The sequence below is a fragment of the Crocuta crocuta genome, unplaced genomic scaffold (genome assembly GCF_008692635.1).
Source record: "Crocuta crocuta isolate KB4526 unplaced genomic scaffold, BGI_CrCroc_1.0 scaffold751, whole genome shotgun sequence".
In the NCBI taxonomy this organism is placed as follows: domain Eukaryota; kingdom Metazoa; phylum Chordata; class Mammalia; order Carnivora; family Hyaenidae; genus Crocuta; species Crocuta crocuta.
The window spans coordinates 2,239,270-2,253,616 of NW_027530353.1; the positions used below are offsets into that span (position 1 = coordinate 2,239,270).

General features: G+C 56.8%; 1 protein-coding gene across 1 annotated transcript in view; it reads right to left on the reverse strand.

Annotated features, from left to right (window-relative positions):
• Positions 1–14,347, reverse strand: part of ADCY1 (adenylate cyclase 1) — an 87,511-nt gene that overhangs the window by 33,228 nt on the left and 39,936 nt on the right. Inside the window, exons 6-10 of the mRNA XM_077765789.1 lie at positions 11,385–11,543; positions 9,039–9,180; positions 7,673–7,828; positions 885–1,079; positions 619–716 (exon numbers count right to left, since the gene is read on the reverse strand). Coding sequence (XP_077621915.1) covers positions 619–716; positions 885–1,079; positions 7,673–7,828; positions 9,039–9,180; positions 11,385–11,543 — 750 coding nt within the window. The remainder of the gene's footprint in view (positions 1–618; positions 717–884; positions 1,080–7,672; positions 7,829–9,038; positions 9,181–11,384; positions 11,544–14,347) is intronic.

Sequence of the window (14,347 nt, forward strand, 5' to 3'; positions counted from 1 at the left end):
CCTGGGCCTGCTGAGAGGTCTTCCCCCTGAAGGGCTGGCCCCAGGCACTGCCCTCTGACTGGAGTTCATCTGGGAGCAACTTTTCTAGAAAAAACTTGGTGCTGAGGCAGGGCCATCAGGAGGTCACCGCACTCAGGGTGGCTGGGGATGGGGCGGCTCCCGTGTGCTTTCTGGAACCTCTAAGGGGACCGCTGCCCTCAAGAGATCTCATGAAGGAAGTGCTCCTCTAGAAGACAGGGGGACCCCCGCCCCGGACACCCAGAGAAACAACCCTGCCGAACTCACTGGGACTGAGCCCTGAACACTGCTACACTACTACCTCTTCCTCTGCAGAGCCCGCTCTTCCTCACTCTAACGTGTCTGAGAGCGACACACGCCTGCACTTCCTCCCTCAAAACCCGGCCTGAAGTCGAGGCTGCACATGTGCACGTGGAGTTGCCAACGGCACACAGTGGCCCAGGACTGTTTCAGTCAAACTTCAGAGACAGACTGAGCGCCCCACACGTGTGCGTCGGGGCCCTGTGCAGCCGGCTGTGGCTGGGACCGCGGGGGACTAGCGGGGGGACGGGGAGGGAGCTCTGGGGGCCTTGTCCTCCGGCCGCCACGCCCCACACTCACTGCGGGATGATGAGCAGGTAGACGAGGCCGAACACGGCGGCGAGGACGAGGGCCAGGACCACGGCGCTGGTGAAATACTCATCCTGGAGCTGGTGGTACTAGGAGACACAGAGACCCGCCATTGGTGGCTGTGGCTTCCAGGGCACACGCAGGGTCCCCCGAGGGCGCCCCCTGGGAACCGTGGCTGCGTCAGAAGGGCGAGTGCGGGTGGCCAAGGCCGAGGGGCCTCCAGGATCCCCCGCGCCCCTGAGGTCCCGGTCACCTACCTTGCGCTCCCGCTCGGCCTGCTTGTACTTGAGTGTGAAGAAGTCCAAGTCCGCCATCTCCAGCTCCATCTGGCGCGCCTCCAGAAGGCGGCCAATGTACCTGTTGACGCGGGTGCCTGGGGTGGTATAGGCGGCATTCGCCGAGAACGAGGAGCGGTTTCGCAGCTTTTCTGATGCGGTTCTCAGCGCCCTCCGCTGTGGTCGTCGGGGAAGGAAAGAAATGTCGTCAAATCCTCTGCGTACCAAAGAGAAAGCTCTCTGCTCCCTCAGGCCGCGTGCTCGCCTGCTGCAGAGTCTGGGGGGTCCAGGCAGGGGGCCTGAGACACGGTCACGGCTCCTCCACCCACTGGCGCTGCGAGGCCAGGGTACTTAGCTCACTGTCTGTGCTGGGGTCCCACATCTGCAACGGGGGTCACACACGTGTATGTGGCAGCCCATGTGGACGGGCCTGGGAATGAGAGGCAGTGCCTGGCACAGGGCAACACAACAAAAGTTGGGTGTTTTAAAAATGTCAGTAAAACTGAAAAATCTGTAGCAGGTAGGATAATGGAAAAGAGGGGAAGACGCTAACAAGTTTGGGGGGAAAAAGTGTGATTCAACTATAGACCTTGAAGACATCAAAAGGGCAAGAAGGAAATACTGTAAACAATGGTACACAATTGAGTTGACAACTTAGATCAGCAAACTACTCAAAATGCACATACTACCACAACTCACCCAACACGAAATATTGTCAGGATAGCCCTGTAATTACTAAAGATATTCAATTCATAGCTTCAAAATTCCTGAAAAAGTAATTTCCCAGCCCAGATGATGTCACTGGAGAATTCTACTATTTAAACAAGAATTAACACCAACTCTATATGGTCTCTTCCAGAAAACAGAAGAGACAACACCTTCAAACTCTCTTCATAAAGTCAGTATTGTCCTGATAACACAATCAGACCAAGAAGATGCAAAAAACAACCACAGGCCATCTCTCTCAATATTGATGCAAAAATTCTTAACAGGGGCGCCTGGGTGGCTCAGTCGGTTAAGCGTCCTACTTCAGCTCAGGTCATGATCTTGTGGCTCCTGGGTTCGAACCCTGTGCTGACATCTCAGAGCCTGGAGCCTGCTTTGGATTCTGTGTCTCCCTCTCTCTCCACCCCTCACCTGCTCACACTCTGTCTCTGTCTCTCAAAATAAATAAACGTTAAAAAAAATCCTTAACAAAACAGGAGCAAGTAGAATTCAGCAGGATATGACTAGAAGTACACACCGTGACCATGTCTAGAGGCACAAGGCTGTTTACATATTTGTACATTAATGTAACATATCACATTAACACCCAGTTGACCACCATATAAAAAGTCCCATGGTCGTATGAATTGACGCAGAAAAAGCATTTTGACAAAGTTCGATACCCGTTCTTGATAAATTCATAATCAGAACACCAGGGAGGGAGGGGGACTTCCCCAACTTAATGAGGAAGATCTACAAAATACCCACAGCCGACGTCATACTCTTGAGTGAAAGACAGAGTCTCAACACAATGCTAGAAACCCCAGCCACTGCAATAGGGCAAGAAAAGGAAATAAAGACAAATGTATTACAAAAAACAAAACTGTCCCTATTGTAAACGACATGATGGTCTACATAGAAAGTTCTACAGGAAAGAAAACAAATGAATTCCACAAGATTACAATACAAGATGAATATAAAGAAGGTACTTCCTTAGGGGTGCCTGGGTGGCTCACTGGGTTAAGCATCCAACTTCTGCTCAGGTCATAATCTCATGGTTTGTGAATTTGGGCCCTGCGTCGGGCTCTGTGCTGACAGCTCGAAGCCTAGAGCCTGCTTCAGATTCTGTGTCTCCCTCTCTCTCTGCCCCTCCCCTGCTCACGCTCTGTCTCTCTCAAAAATAAATAAACATTTAAAAATTTCAAAAAACAAGGTATTTCTTTAATACCAATAATCAGCATGTGAAGACCAAATTAAAGTTCAAAACCATTCATAATCATGGAGAAAAATGAAGTAGGTACGAATCTAACAAAACACGTACACAACATGTATGCTGCAAACTGTATGATGTTGTTGATAAAGGAGATTAAAGATCTCAGTAAATGGAGGAACACACGTGCTTGTGGATTAGAAGATGCAATGCGGTAAAGTTGTCAATTCTCCTCAGATGGATGTACACAGGCTTAACATAATCCTTATCAAAATATAGGAACTTTTTTATAGATAGATAAGCTTACTGTAAATACTAAACAAAAGCAAAGAGACTCGAAAAACTCATTTGTGTGAAAAATAATATAGTGAGAGACATTGCTCGACCCAACGTTAGGACTGATTGTGTGAGTACATCACTCAGGCAGTGTGGTGTTGGCGGAGGGCCAGACTAGAGAGTCCAGAAGCAGCCTCCTACAAGTACGGTCAAGGATTTTTGACCAAAAAGCAAAAGCAATTCAAAGGAAGAAAGACAGTCTTTTCAACAAACAGTGTTGGACCAAATGGACATCCATCAGCAAAAAAGTAAATCTTGACCTAAACCTCACCCCTTATAAAAAAAAAAAAAAACTAACTCAAAAGGGATCACAGGTTTAACTATAAAACAGGTACAGTAAGACCTTGGATTGTGGGCTAACGTGTTCTACACATGTTCCGCCAAACAGCAAACATTTCTAATAAATGGAACTTGATAAACCAGCCATGTCCTGCAATACAGGTCGTATGTGACACCCAATGTCACAGGATCACAAATGAGCCAATGATTTCTCCCTCTTTCTCTTTCTCTCACTGCAGGATTGTGGGTGATCATCCCCCAGGCTCAGATGCTGGGTCTCAGGCTGCGGTGTTTGGCAGAAATCAGTGATGTTTCAGACGTTGGAAGGTGCCCACAACTGGCACTAGTGTGTTTTTATCACTTCAAAGCCCCTGTGGACAGTCCTTTGCTTTTCCAGACAAGAGTGAGCTTAGGAAGGCTTTGCTTCCTTCTAGGTAAGGCTGCCTGCAGATAGAGACGCTTTCCTATGCTGCCTTATTGCCGGTTACATTACATACAGAATATGACAAGAGTTTATTAATACTGTAGTCAGCATCCATGCGAGCATGTACAATGGCCTCATACAGAAGATTCCATTGAGCAACAGACAGCAGTGATTCCGTTAGCGATCATGAAGTCGTCCTACACAATAACCCTCCTCTCTCTTGTCTCCCTCATGCCAGCCACCGAGGTTTTCAAATGTTAAGTACCAGTTACTTTGCTTGTTTTTCTTTATACTCTATATTTTCTTTATTATTTCATATTATGCTACAGCATTGTAATCATTTTTATATGAATATCTTCGGGTTGTGAAACGAATCATCTGAGTTTCCATTATTTTTTACGGGGAGATTCGCTTTGATATACAAGTACTTTGGATGACAAGCATGTTTCCAGAACTAAGTATGCTCGCAAACCAAGGTTTTACTGCTAAGTATAAGCTCTTAAGAGAAATATTAAAATCTTTGGGGTTTAGGCTACATAGAGAGCTCTCGGGACACCAAAAGCACGGCTCATAAAAGAAAAAATATCAGTAAACTTGGCATCTTCAAAGTTTACAACATCTGTCCTATGAAAGATACTGTAAGCAGGATGGAAAGAAAAGCCACAGGCTGGGGAAAAAACCTGTAAAACCACTCATCCGACAGAAGAATCAGGTCTGGAATTGATCAAGAACTCTCAAAAGTCAATGGCACCAAAAAAACCAGTCCAATTAGAAAGCAGGTGGACATGTCACCAAAACAGAAGACAGACTATGGATAGAAAATTAGCACCTGGGAAGATGGTCAGCATCATTAGCCACCAGGAAAACACGAAATAAAATTATGAGGTGTCACTATACACTTACTTGTACAGCCAAAATTAAAAAATCAAAAACAAAACAGTGGCAGCACCAAGTGCTGGTGAGGACGCAGAGAAATGGGATCTCCCATACGTGGCTGGTGGGGATGTGAAGTGGGGAGGTCACTCTGGAAAATGGGTGGGCAGTTTCTCAAAAAAAAAGAAAAGATAAAACAAGACCCATCCTGTGGGCCTCATTCCCAGAAAATGAGCATTCGCATCCACACATAGCTCCTGGCGGGAGTGCTCACTACAGCTTGATCTGTCGTAGTCAATGCTGGAAACAACCAGAATGTCCGTCAACAAGGGTGCTCAAGCCAGCGGCTGTCCGCCCACACCGGGAAATGCCAGCCGGCCGCGGAAAGGGGGAGCTGCTGACACGGGGACACCTTGGAGATGCCCAAGGGCTTTGTGCTGAGTGAAGAAAAAGCCAAGTTCACAGGGTGCAGACTGAGGGAGTGCACGTGTACAACGTTCCCAAGTGATAGTCCCTGGGCTGGAGAGGAGTCCGCAAAGCCGGGGTTGGGAGGGTAGCGGGATGACCACAGCAGAAGGGGGACCGTGGTAGTGACAGAGATGTTCCGTATCCTAAGTGCGGCCACCAGCGTGAGACGAGGCCAAGTCACACGCGCCACCCACCCAAGTCCCTTCCCTAGTTCGGAGCCACGCAGTAGCTGAGCAAGATGCGCCCTTGGGCGAGGCTGCTGAGGGCTCCAGAGCTGGGTGTGCGGACCTCCTGGTGCCACAGCTGATGCGTGTGGGGTCCACACAGTGTGTCACCTTGACCTCGGGAGAGCTGCACAAACGTAAACCCATCACCCACGAGCCGCTGACTTCTGCGCTAACGCCAGCCTGTGAGTGTGTTCTTTCCATGGCCCCTGCCTCCCTGGGCCCAGGAAGAGGCCCAGGGAAACCCACCCACCGGGGAGCAGGGCCAGAGGGCCCCGTGGATCCTGAACTGGCCCCCGCAGAGGCGCTGCCCCGGACCTGGCGCATATGCGCACTCACCACCCCCACCACCCAAGAGCTGCTGGGCTCCCTATGAGGGTCAGCACACAGGGAAACTTCTGCAGAGGCGAAGGGGGCAGCACTGAGCTCTGGGGGCCAGTGTCGTCCTCACTCAGACGCTGGACCATGAGACGGGAGACAGGTGGGCTCGTGAGGTCCTGCAGGTCACCTGGGTGCAGAGCGCCTCCCACACACTGACTCCCGACCCAGACCCTTGGCTCCCTGAAGGGGGCAAGACCTGAGCCGTGGCCACTTTCTCTTTCTGTGCTTTTCTCCACCGCCTACACCAAGCACGTATTTTCTTGCAAAACAAATCAAAATCAAGGCGAAGAGAAAACTTATCGCTCATTTCAATGTGGCATTTGGCTGTCTCAGCCTCTCTGTTGACCCGCCAAGGGGAGGGCCAGCGGTTCGAGTGCAGAGACCTGAAAACCAAGGGCTGTGTGTCCCCAAGTGGGCTGCTTAACCTCTCCGTGCTCCAGCTTCCCGGTCTGTGAAATGACAACAATGGCCACCTAGGGGAGGGTCATGGGGATACGAACGTTCATGCCTGTGAAGAGCTGGAAGCGTGTCTGGCCTGGACGGAGTCCTCAAGCTGGCTCCCACTGTCCTCGGAGGGGGCCCCACTGCCACCAGCAGGCGGGTCAGGAGCCCCAGTCCACATGGAGGCCCATGTGTGTGAGGTAGCATTCACGGGGGCTGGGGCCCTTCTGGCCCTCCAATCCCACTGGACTCCTGCTGCCCTGGGATGTGGCTGCTGGTGAGCGGGGGCGGGAAGGACAGTCTCCTGGCTGGGACCAGGTAGGAGTGCACCCCTGGGGCCCGGCGTGGACACCCAGCATGGACACCCTGCGTGGACGCCCCATGTGGACACCCCTCGTGGATGCTCAGCATGGACCCCAGCTCCCTGCAGCAGGTGAGCAGTGCAGATGACGGAAACATCTCCCCCCCGCGAAGCACAAGCTGGTCTCGGCTTCCCCTCAGGCCGACACCCCAGACATCACAGGCTGAGAACCCGCCCTACCCAGCGACGGCTCCCTCCGGGGTGCGGTTTTCCTTCTAACAGTACATAACGCACACGGCAAGGAAAAGGGGATCAAGGGGGCAGTAGCGTCGGCTCGGGAGATGGAAATGGTCACATGTGGAGCAACAACGGGCTGGGGGCCAGGACATGAGACACAGGACACAGGAGGGTGAAGCTCAAAGCTGCTTGGGCAGAGGTGGTCACCGGGCTCCTCCTAGGCTCCAGGGACACAGCCCCCAGCTCCAGAAGACTGGGGTCTCTACCCCCTGAAACCCAAGGCCTGTGTGGCTGACGTAGATGCCGGGACCCCCACCGAGCGGCACCCCACAACCCAGCAGGAGGACAGAAAATCCAAAGATGGCTCCAACCAAGCCAAGAGGAAAGATGGAAAATCCTGGCAGCCAGGCCACGCAGCAGGGCCGCCCCAGGGGGCACCTGCCATCTGCTAGAGGACTTAACCACAGAGAAGCATGCAGAGGTGAAGCAGGAGGCCCAGGACGGGGGCAGGCCTATCTGATGGCCCCCAGCTCGCAGGCCATGGCCAAAGCTCCAGACCGAACGAAAGAATACCCAATGTGCATGAACATCCTGAGGACGGGTTCAGACAGCAGCAGGGGTCTGAGCAGGAATTTACTGATACGTACGCAGAATGCCAAATTGCCAAACCATAAATAAATAAAAACACAAGATAACAGAAAGATGCTTGTAGGAAAGCAAAAGCAGGCCAGCCCTGAATGGCGCTGACAAGGTTGTGAAATGGAAAGGGCCAGGGCTCACCTGCCCAAAGTGCACCTGCTGCGCTGGCGGCCCCCTGCCTCATCGTCCTCCTCACACGTCATGGCAACCCCCCTACCTGGTCATCATCCATACATGTCATGTGCCCCCTACCTTGTCGTCGTCCTCACACGTCAGGACGTTGGAGAAGGGGATCTCCGCCTTGAACATCTTCCGGCAGTGCATCAGCTGTACCAGCAGGTAGCACACGGTCTTGAACTTCATCCTCTTGGCTGGTTTTATGTCGGAGAGGATCAGCCCTGGAAATATCTGTGCCGACATGTGGTGCAGAGAAACCCGTGAGGACACTCGTGCTGCCCCTCTGGCCGGGAGCATGAACGAGACGGGGACGGGGAGGTCACCAGGACCCAACAAGGGAACAGACCAGCACCAGGTCCCACAGCCCACAGCTGCACCTAAGGCCTCCAAAATCCAGAGCGAAGCCCACGTCCTGGGGCAGGTCAGTGGTCAGCTGTAGCGCAGGGCCATGGGGAGACCCTGGAAGCCTGGACCACAGCCGCCAGCCCCCGAGGTCCCTGCCCCTTGGAGCCTGCCCTCCACTCCACTGCACTCCTCACCTCTGCCCTGAGCCCTTGCCTGAGCCCTGCACCTAACCTGTGCCCTGCACCCTAATCTGAGCCCTGCACCTTCACCACAGCCCTGCACCCCTCACCACAACCCTGCACCCCTCACCACAGCCCTGCACCCTCACCGCAGCCCTGCACCATTCACTGCAGCCCTGCACCCTCACCCTCACCTGCATCTCACCTGAGCACTGCACCCTCGCCTGAGCCATGTACCCCTCACCTGTGTCCTGTACTCTCAGCTGAGCCCTGCATCCCTCACCTGACCCTTGCAGCCCTCACCTGTGCCCTGAGCCCTTCACCCCTTCTCTGCAGCCCTGCACCTTACCTGAGCCCTGCACCTCACTTGTACCCTACACCCCTCACCACAGCCCTGCACCCCTCACCCCCACCTGACCCCTACACCCCCCACCTGAGCCCTGCACCCTCACTTGTGCCCTGCGCCCCTCTCCTGTGCCCTGTACTCTCTCACCTGAGCCCTACTCTCACCTGAATTCTGCACCCCTCACCTGTGCCCTGCACCTCACCTGAGCCCTAGAAGAATAGGTCACCTCTAATCGCGTCCAGATTAGTTTCCTTGGGCAGTGACCTTGAGTGTCCCACATGATCCTCTGGTGTGCACAGCACCCCTCTCCGCACCCCCATCCTTGACCTGTTTCCCAGGAGAGGCAGTAAAGGACCAGGGAGGCAAGGAGGAAGGAGGCGGGAAGCCCAGCCCCCGAAAGGACGCTGGGCTCTGACAGGGGGTCCAGGAGCCCCTGCCCCTCACACCCCGCCCTCCACACCCCTACCCTGCACCCCTCCTCTGCACACCCCAACCCATGCCCCAAAGCCCTGGCCCAGGGGGTGGGCACACTGTCCCGTCCGTGTCCAGGCAGGAGGGTCCTGGCGCCCACCTTCCGCCGGTGTGACGGCACGATGAAGAAGGTCTCGATGTCGTGAGCTTTCAGGAAACTGTTCCTCTCATGTCCATGGCCCGGCTCCACCTCATAGTCCCCATTCAGGCATGCCAGGGTCGTCTTCGTGATGTGGACCTTCCTGCAACACACAGCAGAGGCGTCCCTGCATGTGGGCACGTGCAGGAGGAGCAGCCAGGCTCCCTGGGTCACATGTGTCACATGCAGGTCACCAGGGAAGCCAGGTGGGGCAGGAGCCCAGCCACAGGGACAACAGGAACCTTCAGCAGGGTGGAAGGCGGCAGTGGAGTGAGGGGAGAGGCAGAGTATCCCCAGGACGCTCAGGCCCTGCCCGGTCACACTGTCCCCACACCAGATGGGGCGCTCACACTCACCACGGTGCATTTTCTGGTGAGATAGAGAAACCGTAGCCACCGCCTCCCCACACCCGCCCCCAGAGCAGAACCTCGAGGCTGAACACCCACAGCAGCCCCAGAACCCCCAGCCCCCACGCCTCCCAGAGACCCGAGCACTGGGGCCTGTGGGCGAGAAGCAAAGCCCCCAGTGTGCCAAGTGGTCCCCGTGTTCAGTGTCCCCTCGATTTCCCACAGGGACAAGGGCGCCAAGCAGGACGAGAGTCCCCCACCACTGGCCCCCGGGCTCCTGGGACCCTGTCGCGTGCCAGCCTGGCCCAGAGCTGCGCAGGGACAGCCAAGCCACAAGGGTCTCTGGAGAGGCAGGGGGCGTCCTGCACTCAGGGTCCTCCATCCACAGCAGGACGGAAGCCGTGCACGGTCACTGAGTGGGGGGTGGGGGAGGGCCGGGGCACAGAAATGTCTCAGTCACTGAGCAGAGGGCCCTCCAGGGCACAGAAACTCAGCAACTGCTCTCAGCACAGAGCGCTCCAAGCTCTAGGAAAGAGGGGGGGTCTCGGGTGTGAGCATGCGTGGCCTGGTTGTGGCCAGGGCGTGGCCTGGGAACAAATGGGAGGCCTGGCCAGGCTAGGCCCAAGAGGCCACTAGTGAGACAGGGCCACCTTCACTAGCCAGCACCGCCTGTCACTCGTTCTCCCTGTGTCTGTGGGGAGAGGGCAGTCAGCCCCATGAGCTCCCTCCCTGGACGCAGGCGGGGCTGGGATGCCCAGTGTCCTCTGCCTCAGTCCTGTGGGACAGGAGCCGCTCCCCACCCCACCCCCGAGCCGGGGGACACGCAGGTGACTGCTTCCCCCAGGGCCCCCGGGGCAGGGGGGAGTTTACTCAGGACCCAGCACTGTCTGCTTTGGGGCAGTCTGGACCCAGCAAGTAAATTTGGAGGAAATGGCCACAGTACCAGGCAGCAGGTATAAAGGGTCACTTTTAGACCAGAAGATACACATGAAGAGCAAGTGTGTTCGGCCTCTGGTTCCACCCCTGCCCAGCCCTGGTCCCCCAAGGGCGACTGCTCAGGGTGTCCTGTCTGGGAAGGGGCCCAGGAATCCAGCCTCAGGGATCTCAGTGTGAAATGAAAGCCACTCAGTAATGAGACCCACCCACCTGTCCATCCATCCACCTGTCCATCCACCGACCCACCTGTCTGCCCATCCACCCATCCACTTGTCCATCCACCCACCCACCCGTCCACCCACCCACCCATCTGAGCCTGCCCATGCTCTCTGAACGCCCAGNGGGACAACCAGGCTCACAGACGACAATCCTCTCGAAGCCCCCTTGGAAAGGCCTCAGTGTGGAGACGGATGTTTCTCCCACGGTCTGTCCAGGAGTTGGGGGGAAAGATGTGTCCCCAGGAACCAAGCCAGGCAGTGAGGGACGGAGGGTCAGAGCCCTGGAGGCCACACAGCTGTGAGCCTGGGAACAGACACCATACAGTCCGGGGTGGATGCGGGGGCGGGTCCAAGGGCGGCTGATGCTCACCTCCTGCATGGGAGCCGCGTGAGCCCAGGCGGCACGTCTGAGAACCGTGTACCAGGAGGATATGGGTTGACCTGTGCCTCGTGGCCCTTCTCCCGTGACCACCGCTCAGCAGAGGGAGGGAGAACCCCTTTCCCACCTTGGCCATGGGCCCGACGAGGGCAGGGGAGGCCACCGTAATGGAGCCTGTGTGGGGCAGGGGCCACGAGGAAGTGCACGGCGGCGCCAAGAGGAAGGCTGTGCGGGCACGGAAGGGCTCTGAGGCCACGGAGCCTCCCTTCCTCGGGTGAGCACAGGGAACAGAGCTGCCAGCAGGTGGCTGGGCATTGGGCCACATCTCTATCCAGGGCCGACTATCTGTGGAGGCCAGGGCACAGACCAGCACCCGTGCCCCTGCCCTCCCCCTTCCCCCCCAGCACACCGCCTCGCCCCGACTCACCCAGGCAGGCCAGCCGCCTCCATGACATTGGCCAGGGTCACGTCGTTGGACCACACGTCATACTGCCACTTGCGCAGGCCCAGGACCCCGCAGAGGACCCTGCCCGTGTGCAGCCCCACACGCATGTTCAGGTCCACCTCTGTGGCCTCGGCCACAGACCTGCAACAGACGGGTCACAAGTGTGGGGCCGGGCCCTTGTCCACACCCACAAGGCCATACACGCAGGGGAGCCTCAACAGGTGAGAGCAGGGGGGCTCCTGACCTGAGCTGGACCCCGGGGAGGGGGCAGGTGGGAAGGGCTGCTTCAGGCCAGGCCTCCCAGACCCGGGCCACTGGGCATCTCATGCTGTGTCCACGCCACCCCCCGCCCCCTCCCCACCCAGGGCGGCCCCTCAAGGGAAACGAGCCTTGAACCTCAGATCAGGGCCTCTAATCCGCTCAGTGATGATCTGCTGACCCAGAGAGCGGGGTGATGACCCGCCAGGAGCACCTGACCGTCTCCATGGCCCAAGGCCCTGGGAGACAGCCAGGGTTTGACCCCCACTCGAGACTGGGCCTATGGGGAGGCTGTCGCTTGAAAGCTGTGGCCTGACCCCCAAACAGACTGTATGGGATGGAAAGTGGGCCTTGGACACACGTGTGGACGCCAAAATCAGTCGGCAGTTGCCAGTGGGCAAGTCACCCCCGGCTGAGGAACAGGGGACAGTGTATGACCTCGCAGCACCCAGGGGAGATGGCCTGCAGGAGAAGGGGTTCCCCACAGTCATAGAGGGAGTCTCCATGGGGCTGTTCCACCCCATTTCCCAGCCCCCGGAGTGCCACCAGAGTCAGACGCAGGAGGCATATGCCACACTAGGGCAGGGGGACACGCGGCCGTGCTGATGCCCTCCGGAGCTATGCTCCTCGTTATCCGCTTCCCCGATGGCCAGAGCTGTGTTATGAAGGACAAGTGGAAACCGCACCGCTGAGGAGGCAACAGTGGGCCATGTGGTGGGCTCCCGGGGACAAAAGTGGGCTGCGCTAGAGGGAAAGGGCCGGGCTGTGTGACCCCGGCCCCTCCCAACCCGGCCTGTCCACAGTTACCCCAGACAGGTGTGTCCAACAGGCCTCCCTGGGTCAGCGGCCAAGACCAACCAAGAAGGGCCTTATGGCTGAGCCCAGGCCCAGGACACGGTGGCCCCATGGTTACAAGGTCTGTCATGAGGGGAAAGGGACACCACTGCCATCCTGGGGCCGGCCCCGCCGGATAACCACCCCCCAGCCCCCTCTCAGCATAAAATCACATGCAGACCCCCCACCAGCATAGCAGGTGGCCCGTGAGCCCAGTGTAAAATCCCCCTCCTGCTTCAAGACTGGTGCTAATTCGTGTGCACTGTCTTGTCCCCAGCCCTACCTGGCCCAGCAGAGATGCAGCCTCCAGGGAGCCCTCCCAGATCTGCACCCCCGTGCCTGAGGGCTCGTCACAGGCGCCAGTACAACAGGGTCCATCAGAGACCACTCCCGGACACACCCCGACCTCCCAGCAGGCTGATCCAAGAGACTCGAGGGTGCCAGGCTCTTAAAACATCTGAATTAAAAACCCTAGAGGAAAATAAGGGCTTCAATGATGAAATAAAGGGGTGTCCCGTCCAGACCACATGGATAGGACACAGATACGGGGGCCACGCCCTGGCGAGAACAAGGTCGGGAGGCTTTGGCTCTCGGAACCTCACACAGGCAAGGCAGCCACCCTGCGTGGGGAGGGCATGGGAGCAGAGCTCCACTGGGAGGCCCTGGGATTTCTAGGGAAATCCCATCGGCCCAGCAACTATGGCCACCCTAACCTCTGCCCTCTCTGAGGCTGTTTCCCTGTGTGCAACCTAGGGCGGGGCTGAAGGAGCACCAACGGGCTCTGACAGCAGCTGAGCTAGCCTGGTGCCTCCAGGCTTAAGGCCACAGCCCACAGCCTGCCAACTCCTTCCCTGGCAGGTGCAGGTGTGGGTGGAGACACGGGAGTGGGCCCACGAGGACCCAGGGCCGCAGCCGTGGACCTGCTCCATGCTGCTGCTGGGGGTCCCGATGTGGTACCTTCGGATGTCCATTCCTCTCACTGGAGCCACCCCGCCTGTGAGGGCGGCACCCCCTCAGGCCAGCTCCCCGTGGCCCGGACGTGCAGACTGCCCACAGCTCCGCCAGGTTCCCACCAGCCAGGTCGCCCCGCCCCCAAGAGGCCTCACACACTCCTGGGCCCGCCTCCCCATCAGGGGCCCACCGCTGCCCGCCGCGTCCATCCAGGGTCCGTCCCCCACACCGAAGTGTTCACGCACACCTTCGGAAGTCCATGTGCCACAGGTTACTTAGAAGTCTGACCATAGATGTATCTTCAACATCTATTTAGTTTTACACACATTGAACACTTTTTCTCTTAATTGTAACTTTTTTTCAGTCATTTTCCAAACTCTACTTAGAGGCAATGGAACAAAAAACAAAATAAGGGTAAAATTTCGGGTAGTTTTTTTTTTTTTTAATTTGTAAAAAGAAAGGAATGTAGGGGAACGTGAGTGAGAAAATCTGCCAACGGCGTTTCTTTGCGTCTTCAGCATCTGCAACCGCGGCAGCCAGGAATGGGCAGGGGGCACAGGAACCCGGCAGTCACACAGAGCATGCAGCAACCAACCCCTGCAACCTCCAACCAAACCCTGCAGCCCAGACACCCCGCCGGCGAGCTCCGTCTCTCCCTGCTTCCAGAAGGTTCTGCCTCAAACACCTGAGTTCTGTGCCAGCAAACGTGCAAGCGCCTGGACAGGTGCTTCTCAACAGACCGTAGTCAGGAACTATCTCACTGAGACACGCTGGCCAGGAGCAGAGACAGATGGAGGCTTCCAGAACAATCAGAGACACCTCCCCTCCAGGGCTATCCTGACTCAGCCTGGCTACGTCAGCGTCTGCACCCCGAGGACCACGCAGCCTCGCCAGCTCAAGCG